General features: G+C 32.2%; 1 protein-coding gene across 1 annotated transcript; it reads left to right on the top strand.

Annotated features, from left to right (window-relative positions):
• Positions 1-2648: 2648 nt before the first annotated feature.
• LOC143582998 (uncharacterized protein At5g49945-like) lies at positions 2649-7264 on the top strand. The gene is made up of 4 exons (XM_077065431.1): positions 2649-2788; positions 4796-5111; positions 5188-5391; positions 6984-7264. The coding sequence occupies exons 1-4, from the start codon at positions 2649-2651 to the stop codon at positions 7212-7214; spliced, it is 891 nt and encodes a 296-aa protein (XP_076921546.1). The 3' UTR covers positions 7215-7264.
• The last annotated feature ends 5011 nt before the right edge of the window (positions 7265-12275 follow it).

Genomic DNA, 12275 nt, shown 5'->3' with positions numbered 1-12275 from the left:
CCCGACCCATACCAACTCCTACTCTATTTATTTATTTCCCGATAACCCGAGTAAACTTTCCCTCTATTATTAAGTAATATAATTAATATCATTTTGGAAATTTCGGGATGTTACACACATAATGACCCGTTTTATGTAATTTAGAAATTACATCAAAGGAAACGTGACCAAGTCTACTAAGCCACTTATTAAAGGAGGCTTTAAGATGATGGGAGGAAAGAGACGCAACGAACGCTCTTGGTCCTTCCCTAAGAATATAAAAGTCATCCTCACATGTTCCTCTTGCTAGTACTTCCTTCATTTTTCGATCCTGAATGTTAAAGAAAGTATTAGAGAATAACACATCAACAGGTGAATCATTTATGAGTAACTGATAGAGATTAGACTTTTAGTTAGATGAGGAACCACAAGGACACGTTGCAAAGGAATTTTATTATGAATAGAAGTGTGTCCAATTTTGGACACAGGTAATGACTGACCATTACCAAAGGTCATGGAAGCATTACCGGGATTGATGTAGGGAGTACAAACGTATTCTGGATTCGGTGTCATATGAGCAGTGTCACAAGAGTCAACATGCCAATCCGGATAATTTACGGTAACATGACACTGAGCTTGAAAAGCCTATGCTAAATTTGCATCTAGGGGGGGCATGTTGAGCATAAGTGGATAAACTAGGACAAGCGGGAGCAGAATGCCCTTCTTTTTTACACAACTGACAATTTAGAGGTCTACGTCCACGACCACGAGCCAATGAAGACCCGCGACCCCGCCCCCAATTAGAGTAATGAGAGCCACGGTAGTTGTGCGAATTTGCGGATCTAGGCTGTGCAACAAAAGCAGCTTGTGGGGTTGCAGAGACATGTATAACTTGCATGAAAAGTTCATAATTTTCGGCTTTGGACAAAAGTTGATGGAAGGTTGAAGGGGTAGGGAGATTGCGGTGGGTAGTAGAAAAGTTTTCAAATGCGTATCCAAGACCGATTAAGAACCAATGACATTTGTCATGTTCGGCTACAGGGTAACCGATTGCTGCAAGCTGGTCACATATGAGTTTAAATTTACGACCATAGTCGGAGACGGTAGAGGACCCCTTCTGTAATTGACGAAGAGTGTCCCGAAGAGTGTGCATACGCTCCAATGAGGAATGACCATAAGCATCTTCTTAATCTAGCCGCACTCGTCGAGCGGTTTTGAGACCAAGAACTTCTGCTATCGCCTCCTCAGATAAGGAAGATTGAATCAACAAAACCACTTGTTGATCGGATTTTTTCCAAGAGAGATAAGATAGATTTGGAGTAATTTTTTCTGCAACAATAATTGTTTCTGGTGGAGGGGAGATTGTACCATCAACATAGCCAATTTGGTTTTCCAATGATAGGATAGGAACAATTTGATTTTTCCAAAAAATATAGGTTGAAGAGGATAGTTTTTTGGTTAAGAGATGAAGGAGGTTTGCAAGGGGATGGTGGAGGATTTGACAGAGGCTTGGTCGGCCATGGGAGTAATAGAGAGGAGAAAAGAAGTAATTGAGAAATGATCGCCCAAGTTTTAGGCTGATACCATGATAATCTCCAAAGATGATTTTTGATATTAACAATCTAACCTTTATAATAAAGGAAACCATTATGTGCCAGCTGTCATTCCCATATTCATCCAACTTTCTTATTTTCCCGCTCATGAATTTTTAGGGTTTATTCACAAAAAAATCACAATTCGAAATCACTCACCTATTCTCAAGGCCTACGGGTTTCTTTTATCTGATTTCCTCTCCCGATTCAGAATTCGCTGATGTCTCTACCAGCACCCTATATTCGAATAACTGCAATCGATGAAAATACAACCGGTGATTAATCATCTCTCTTCGATTTGGGAATAGCCAGTGAAGATTGTCGTCTCTTTTCCAGGTCTATGGGTTAGGGTTTTTTTTCATGGCTTTCACTACACAATTATGCTTATTGTGTATATAATGTTAATCGTTTTGCTTTTTTTTAGCTAATCTGATACATAGTTAATTTTTCGTTGTCTATGTGAATGATGCATGTCCAGTGTTTTTTTTTCCAGATGATATTATACAAATTTAAAACATGCCACAACTGAAATGGTTGTGGAAGCTTCATATGATTAATAATGATAAGTCTAACTGGTGTGAACTATGAACACTGTTTTGCAATTGAAACATTTCATTCTATTCGTACTTCATTTCATATGATTGTAGTTGAAATGGATGTGGAAACTTTGGAAAACTGGTGACAAGCATATGTCATTATTAGTAGTAGATTTGTGCAAAGAAGTTTATATTTAATTTCCCCTTCTACTGTTATATATTCCCATCATTATATATGTTTAGTCATGTTTTTATAATGAGAATGATTTTTTTCAAATGATATATTCAGTACATACGAATGATCATAATTTTGGCTTACTTATGTATCTTACACAATCAGTTATAGATTAAAGATGATCAATGACGTGTGACTTTTCCAAATTATGTTTCAATTCTTTCAAATGAATGGGCTTTCTTAAGGCTGGATGAGGGAATGACAATGCTCAATGAATTTGCAAATAAGTTGGGTGAATAAATGAGCAAGTTAAGGAACGAAGCTGCTGAAATTGAGAAAGAATTTTTGAGACGTGATGTTTATTAGATGGATGCATTACAAAGTAAAGCTGATGCTATTGTTAACATTACAGATGCTTCTTTAGAACGACAAAAGGAACTTGTTGAAAGCGATAGATTGTTTCTTGAGGTTCTCCGGGTTTCAATCCCAAGCACTCGAAAAAGCAGGTAACATATATATATATTTATCTATTTATAGTGACATGATGTTTTGAGTGCAGGGGAACTCCGCACCAGTTTACTCTACTTGCTTGCTGCTCAGGTTCGTTGTATTTTGTTTTTAAGCTTTACTTATTAATTAATAGTCGTATTATTATTATTCTAAATATCTTTTATGTTGGATAGGAAGCTTCTGAGTCAAAGCAAGCAATTGTTGCAATTGAGAAGCTTTTCAATCTGCAAAATCTTTTTGGATCGCGAGTTATTAAAGTTTTCCTTGTATATTGTATGTTAATATTCAATCTTTATATGTTTACAAGCATAAAGCAAACCTACAGAATGTGACCCAGGCTAGTATATGTAAGTTAACACTATAATTTTCAACTTTTATTTATTTTGTCTGTTTTTTTATCGTATAATAATTATTTTTTTGGTGCAGGGTTATGTCTGACAATATTCCTTATTGAATCTACGGTGCTTTGAGATAATGAGATGGAAACGATATTTAACAACAATCATGGATAATGAGCATTGTGAGGTTATAAACCGAAAGGTGTTTCTATAAATGAAAAACGATAATGTAATATATTTATAATTTATACAATTTATACAATCTATTGTACTTTAATCAGAAAAACTCTATCCTAAGGATTCGTTATTTTTTTTTCCTTTGTTAATGATTTACCCTATATAACCGATTGAATATATAAAGGAAATTTATTTGTCATAGGTATTTCGATTTTTTTGAGTTATAGTTGTAAAATTAATTTGTTAAACCCGTGTAATACACGGGTACCTAACCTAATATACAATATAACTAGGTAGAATTGTCCTACAATTAGGGAGACAATCTCTATCAAATATTAACAAGGTTTGACTACCATATATACAATATCAATCATATTAATTTCATCACATTAATTACTGTGGACTATTAGAATGGAAGATTAAACGCCTAGCTTAATGAAAGAAGTTCTTCATGTTTAATGATTTCACTAATGGCACACACTAGTTGGAGGGAAACTTTGCACAGTGTCAAATGTAGATATTTGTTTGTTTGATCGAACATTCGAACCTAATGATGATGGCGTTAGAAACAAGTTATCTTTTGTGTTGAAAGACAATGAGTTTTGCCCCTAAAATGTTAAGTGGGGACATATGCTTGAAGCAAAGACGTAAATTAGGGACAAGCTTAAATGTAAGGAGGGATGCCAAAGATTTCTAGCAAGGCAAAGAGGAAGCTTGAATGTGGGAGTTTAAAGCCTAGAATATGACCCTTAAGTCATGTAGGATGAAATTTCAAAAAGAAACACACAAGGCATGGTTGAATAATAGGCTATCTAGGGGATGAAACCTCTTAATGCTTTCATGTTTGAAAAGAAGATAAAAAATAACTTAAATGTCATGATAGTTTACTGATACTTTATGAGTAACTAAAATTTTGATTAAACATGCAGAATCACGCTTGATTTTGAGATGTTACAAATTCATGAGAATTTTCTCAAACTGATGCGCCTCTTTTTAAACACATCTTAACATGAGATGAGGTCTAGAAACCATTCAAGATACACATTAACTCAAAAGCATGCGTCTAACTAATCAGCATGAAATTTAGCAAGCTAGTTTAGAAGTAATTTAACTAATCTTTTGTAGCAACACATTTGACTTGATTGGGCCTTTTGACTTTAGCCTAGGTTCTCAGTCCTACAAATAGAAATTTATTAGGGGCAACATGTCGTCTTCAAATTTCATTTACATGTTATTTAGTCAAAAAATGGATTATATGGAATGAAGTGAATAAAAGAATATGATAAAAGAGAATTTTATTATTGAATCGAGAAAGAATAGGGATGGGAATTACTGAACTCGAGATGAGAAAAAGGAATACTTGGATCTAAGAAACTTGTGCATACCTCACACTCACACCATAATTATATTAACTTCTAGACCATGACCGACATGGCATAACTACTGAAATCACAACTCCCCCTTGCTCCTCCTCAAGAACGTCTTTAGGTTCTGTCAGCAACTCCTCGCCACCATGGACCTTAAGAGCAGGCAGGATCTCATTGCCACCTTCTATAATATGCTCGTGCCCTGCAACGACTTCGAGGTCCTTATGAACGAGGACGCCATGGATCATGTGGTTTTTGCCTTGGCCAGGAAGAAGGCTGCAAAGGCTATGCACAAGGAGGCCAGGGATCTGCAAAAGTTTGCCACTTTGATGACGGCTGGCCCGACTGGGAGGAAATGGCTTGCGGATGACTTGATCGTTGTTACTGAATCCAAAGAGGTGGCGGCTGATTTGATCACCGACACTGTTCTTGATCAGGTTAGAGATTACGCTTCGAATATCATCGTAGATTGTAACAGCTGGGATTAAAAGTTAAAAAAAAAAAACTTTGCAGGTGTTTGGTGAAAAGGCGTTGCAGAATTTGGGGAAGTTGTTCATATCTATGCATTTCTCGGATCAGCAGCCGGGTACACACAAGAAGATGCTGGTGTTTAAGTTTGCTTTACCCGATGTTAACAATATGGCGGATATGACTCGCTTGGTGGCTCTCGTGCCCTATTACATCGACTTGATTGGTTGTTACAAACTCAGTTCACAGGTTTGTCTTGTGTATTTTAGTAGAGGTGGCAAAATGGGCATGTAGGGTAATGGGCCAAAACATTGACTTATTGGTATGGGTTGAAACTTGAAACCAGCCGCGGGTTGGATCCTCTCGCCAAACTTTTTATCCAAAAATTATAATTTCTCTTTAAATGAAAAGTTAGCGTGTTCTTTATAGGCTGACTTGAAACACTTTTTATACAGAAGAAAATAAAGTTTCTTTAAATTAATGCTAACGGGTTATATATTGGTGTGGATTGAAAGCGGGCGTGGCTGACTTCAAACGTTTTTTTGTCTAAAATTCATAACAAAAGCTAACGGGTTATATATTGGTGTGGGTTGAAAGTGTTAATACTTTAGTGTAATTGGATTAACCGGTCGACCAGTTTTATCATGACAAACATTAAGCAACTTGGGGATGTGCGGAGTGCACACTTGTTTTAGTTTGTTATGATGTTAGGGGTGAATAACGAACATGGTCCGGGCTGCGCTCCCGCTAGCGCCCCCAGTTAGCAGGGTCGGCACATAATCATAAGTATAAATATGGAGGCAATATGAATGAAATTCAATTTTCAAATTTTAACTGCATAAGGCGGTTATCCAAACCCTAACTACTCGGGAAATAAACTTGACGTTCGTTTCATTTGGTCGTTCTTCTGGTTCATCTTTCTCATGAAATTTATACTATGACCTTGGCAGAGTTTTATTTGATTAGAGTATTTGGGAAACCACCAAATAACTTTTAGTCTGAAAGTTTCCATATGACTCTGAAAATCCAAGTTAAAAATTCCAAAATCCTTATGACTTCAAACATCTTTTATCCAAAATTTATAACTTTCGTTAAATAAAACAGCTAACAGCTAACGAGTTATTTATTGGTGTGGGTTGAAAGCGGGCCTGGCTGACTTCAAACTTGTTTTCATCCAAAATTCATGAATTTTTCCTAGATAAAAAGCGAATGGGTCATTTATTGGTATGGGTTGAAACATGAAACCAACAGGCAACAGGGTTGGGTTGACTTGGAGTGCTTTTTATCTAAAGCTAATAACCTTTTTTAAAATGCAAAACTGATGGGCCACTTATTGGTATGGGTTGAAACCTGCCTGGTTGGGTTGACTTGAAACGCTTCTTATCCAAGATATATAACTTTTTATAAAATAAAATTCTAACGGGTCACTTACTGTCATGGATTGAAACTGGCCCATTGGGTTGACTAGAGACGTTATATTTCCTGAATTCATAAATGTTCTTTAAATAACAAGCTAATGGTAATATATTGGTATGGGTTTAAACCGGCCTGGATTGATTGACTGGAAAAGTGGGAATGCGTTTTATCCAAATTTCATAACTTTTCTCTAAATGCCAATCTAATGGGTCATTTATTAGTATGGGTTGACTTGAAACGCTTCTTATCCAAAGTCCATAGTTTTCTTCAAATAAAAGCTAGTGTGTCATGATCACACAATTTATATTATTTCAATAATAATAATAATTTACATATATGACCCGTTAGAGATAAACCAATGGGTTGAAAACCCCCTCTAGTCTACTGTTAAAACAAAAATGAAAAGATAGTTTATCTGAAAACAGGCCCGGTCCAAAACCGAAGCAGCCCGATCAAAGGTTGCACAGGAGGTGAACAAGGAACTTCAAAACGAAAGGCAAGAAGCCTTGCAGAGAAAGAAGGCGGAGAGGAGAAAGGCGATGGAGGAGGCCCAATCAAAACTTACCGCTGAGGCCCTTCGTAAGAAAGAAGCGAAAGAACGGGCCCGCCAACTCAAGAAAGCAATGCCCAAAATCAAGATGTCTCGTGGCGCTTAATCGCAATCTTTTCAGATCTTGAATGCATTATCAGTTACAATCAGGTTAATCTTTTTTACATAGTTTGCAGCCTATTTTAATTAGAAACTGGACCTATTCATCATCAAAAGTACACCTACAAGTTATTTGGTTCAAAGAGTTTGATATTTGGAACGTATATGTACGCGTTTGTTGTTTGTAGTCGGTATGCAGGGAAGTTCTATATCTGCGACTTGATGGTTTTAATTTTTTACTAGATGAGTTCGTTCATGTATCACCAGTCATGTTCTACTACTATAATTAATGTGGGAATAAGAATAATTTTTTGTTTGGAGACCTATTTTTGTGCACCTTGTTTGGAATGGCTAATTCTTTGGTGTAAGTTCTAAATTGACTATCTTCTTGGCAAATTCTACTATACTATTAAAATAAATTAGTTTGGTGTCACATGCCCCTTGCCTATTGGACGATTGTCTTTCCTTTCAAAATTATCTTTCACTTCTCTATTTTTCTTACCAATTAAATAAATCAAAAATAAATTCTATTCCTAATAATTAAAATACTTAATGTATTCATTTAAGTCAATATACCGGTTTCTAATTTTAGATTTTAACTTATAATTTGTAACTAACAATCACTTAAAATAGGAACAAATTCATCAATAAATGTAGATTGTTATTTTTTTTAATGTTCACATCTAATTAGTTAAAATTGGACCAAATTCATCAATAAATGTAATTTCATTTAAGTTTTTCGTTCAAATTATCATCAAAGTTTATGGTAATTAGATTTTATTTATTTATTATGAACAATAATTTTGTTTTACATATGTCATTATTAATAAAATCTCGGTCATTCTTTTTAATTCGTAATAAATATAGTTGAAAATTAATTTTTCAACCTACTCAATATTATATAAAATACACTATATACTACAATATATTGATTTGGTCAAACAAATTAAACAATCATAATGATTCTTTCAAAAGAGGAAACTTAATTTATGCAAAATAAAATCCAAACAAACTTTTCATAACTTATTGAATTATTATTTATATAGAAAGAACATAATTTATGCTAACCATAGAAACTTGGTTTTCCATTAAAATACTTTTACCATAAACTTTCACACCTAAACTTCAAGCCTATATATTGAATACTTGAGCTTACAAAATATGTCACTCTTAAATTGTCATTCCTAATACTTTGTGAGTTATTAACTCAGAGATTCAATAATTTGGAAGTGTTGATAACATTTTAAGTTGAATGATATTATAAGTTTGAAAGTATGTACGATTTGTTTGTAAAATAAGCTACATTGTATAATTGATATAACTATAGGCCAGTCTATGTAACTTATTGTTCTCTGCATGATATAAGATTTCTAAATTTTTGACATGTTAATCGTAATTATTTTTATTTTATATTTTAGATGTTTTCAAGTTCCAAAAGAAGCACTAATTCTCAATCATCATCTTTCAATAAGAGGAATAATACAAATGGTTAGTGAGTTTAATAATTTAAGGTTACTCTCTAAATACTATGTTATAATAATAATAATTTTGTTTGCAAAACGTGTAGTGTCATCGTCTAGACAACCATTACGTATCATATCCAACGGTAATAATTTTTTTATAAGCCATCAATTGATTTAAAATGTTAATATTTTATGACCGTCTTTTATTATTAGATCTAAAATTTTATGAGATATACGGCAAGTAACATGAAGTTTGAGGACCATTCAGAGTATAACTCGAGCCACGGTAGGACCTGGTCACCAAATGTGTGTTCTTACTTGATGTAAGATTTCTTGAAATTCATATTTACAGTTTTATTTTTATATGTTGAGAGCTCCCTCTATGCATATTTACAGTTTAAGTGGAGACTAGCTCTAGCCATGGTAGGATTGGGTCACCAAAGTTCCACCTACTCCTTCCAAGATTCAATAGACATGTTGAAGGTTTTGAGATATGCGAAAATATTGTTGATTTATTTCCTTATCGAAATTATCATGCTAATTATTCCGATTACATTCATTGATAATTCTTACTAATTTGCTTTTTAATAGTTCAGTATATCTAACATTACTTTATTTTTAATAATTTTAGTTTATAACGGCCCAAATTGGTAGATTGACTAATTGCATGGAAAAAGTATTTGATGTAGAGTAAGTTGGTTGTGTTTGTTTTGGTCATTACTAATGTATTTTAGTTATTAATTTTCTATCATTTTTTATTTTATGTAGCTTAGATAATTCATATAAATTAATTCATTTTTATATGAATAACAATCTTTATTTTTTCCGTGTTAAAATTTTTGAATCTTATATTGAAAGCTTTAACAATTATTTATTGAACTTTCAAAAAATGAAATGTTTTTTTATAATAATATTTACAATTATTTATTTCTGTTTTAAAATTCAAAATTGGCCATTATTACAACAATCTTTTTTTAGTTTTTAGTAGTATTCAATCTCAACAAACTTTTCATCTTTTATATTTTACCAAATTTTAATTAGCACAATATTTTAAATAGTTTACTTTTGAGTATACTTGAAAGTTAATAAGTTTTGTATTAAAAACACATTAATTTATTTGACCAAGTTAATATATGGTGTATTACTTATTTCAAATTTATATTTAAAAATCTTAGATATTTACTATAATTGCTTATTTTTTTTAAATATTCATCATCTTTAATTTTTATGATACATTCTAATCATTTATATATTTATTTATTTATATTTTTAAGAACCGAATTTGACCACTCTTTTTTAGTTTTAATATTCTCCAATCTCAATAAACTTTAAATATTTTATATTTGACCAATTTTTGATTAGGCATAAATGCCAAAAATTACCGATTCGTCTAAATTATTTCGTTCAAATTAAAAAATAAACTAATAAACTAAATAGAATATAAAAACTTTCCATATTTTATATTTGACCAATTTTTCATCAGGCATAAATGTCAGGATTAATGTATAAAATTGAAAAAAGAATTATCTAATGAATTTACTGTTAAATAAGTTAATGATGCTAAAGTCTTGACAATAATTTCGTGATAATTAAAAAAATTAATAGTATATTGTTTAGTTAGTAAATTTCTAAAAAGAAAGTTTTTTATAATAATATTTACATTTATTTATTTTTGTTTTTAAAAACCGAAATTGACCACTCTTGCAACAATCTTTTGAAGTTTTTAATAGTTTTCAATGTCAACAACTTGCCATCTTTTATATTTGAACAAATTTTTTATTAGTATAAATGGCAAATTTAATTTATATTAAAAATTTAAATACTTTACTTTTGAATATACTCGAAAGTTAATAAGTTTTATATTAAATACACATTAATTTATTTGACAAATATTATATGCTGTTTATTAATTATTTCAAATTTATATTTAAAAAATCTTAGATATTCACTATGATTGCTTATTTATGATAAATATTCGCCATCTTTAATTTTAATGATACATTCCGATCATTTATACATTTTATTTATTTCCGTTTTTAAGAACCGAATTTTGAACACTCTTTTGTAGTTTTTATTAGTCTCCAATCTCAACAAACTTTCCATATTTTATATTAACAATTTTTAATTAGGCATAAATGTCAAGAATTACCAATTTGTCTAATTTATTCAGGCCAATATGTTAATTAGATGCGCAAAGATATTTCACCATTATTTTTTTTACTTATATCTGGTTTACTCAATTTATATTGTTTCCATACCTAACAACAAAATTAACAAATTTAGTTGTGCTCCATATAAACATATCAATTTTTTGGTTTTTAATTAAGACCATACTAATTATATTTTTATATTTTAATTTGAACTAAAATTTTAAAAAACACATTATGCTAAATAAATAAAAAAAAGCCAAAATTATTTTCACTCATAGATTGGTTATAAAAGTCGATGTGCCAATAATGTTACTAAAGAATATGGATTAGAAGAACGGTTTGTGTAATGGAACTAGATTAAGAGTAATTAATTTGGGTATGCGTTTTGTTGAAGTAAAAGTTATTTCAGGTACTAATGCTGTGTAACACCCCGACCAAAGGCGGATTATACATCGGGGCGCCACATATTGTTTCATTACTCGTGACACTATTGGGTGTCAATATTTAATAAATATATTCATTCGCGCACGCGCAACGTAAACACAAGATAACATAAATCAACATAAATCAATATATTATAAGACAAAATATTCGAACAATAATAACCTGTCTTGATACATTTTAATCTAGGTCCAAAAGTAAAAACGTCCTACGTGTCCACAAGCTCCAAATGTAGCTACAGCAAACCTGAACATGTGTTAAAATAAAACGTCAAACACTTGCGTGTTGGTGAGAAATCAAGTTTAATACCATACATAGATAACAATAAATCTGCGCGCAACATGTGTATGTCTGGTTTTCAACAAGGGTGTAATCAGATCGGGACCAAGTCTAAGATTCATAGCTCATAGTCAATCCGTGCTCCCAATTGAGCACAAAAACAAGAAAACTGTGCAAGTGTAAACAAAAGAGAAAATCATAAACGATAGTTCTCCCGTGTTCATCTAATGGTACCATGAGAACTGCGGAATAGACCGACAAGACGGTTAATGATCCACACATACAAATAAACAGCCAAGTCTACGTCCTCAACACATGGGATACTGCGCGACTAAAGTTCATAAACAAGTTTAAGACTATAAGTTTGTATGAACACATGAACATCCCAAAACATTAAAAATAAAAAGGGATTAGGTACGAGATTACTCACTTGATAAACGGTGCGGTGAAAGATAAAGCAAGAACCAACTTTAAACAAGCACAAGTTAACCTATAATTAAAGATTATTGTTTTAACGATTGGTTTTAAGTCTTGATTATAAGTTAGCATAATTAATAAGTAACTTAAACAAATTATTATATATTATAGATTACCGGAAAACAGGGCAGAACAGGAGAGAAGACGAAGGCAGAGAGAGGAGGCGACTGAGGACAACGGCAGAGAGCAAAGGAAGAGAAAGATAATAAGTATTTGTGTGTGTAGTGTTAAGAAAATAGCATTATTATTTATAGGGAA

Source organism: Bidens hawaiensis, unplaced genomic scaffold (genome assembly GCF_021521415.1).
Source record: "Bidens hawaiensis isolate Kalapana, Puna unplaced genomic scaffold, B.hawaiensis_p1.1 tig00032100_1, whole genome shotgun sequence".
Lineage (NCBI taxonomy): Eukaryota > Viridiplantae > Streptophyta > Magnoliopsida > Asterales > Asteraceae > Bidens > Bidens hawaiensis.
The sequence above is the reverse complement of the archived record's forward strand: the minus strand, read 5'-3'. Positions and strand labels throughout refer to the sequence as shown.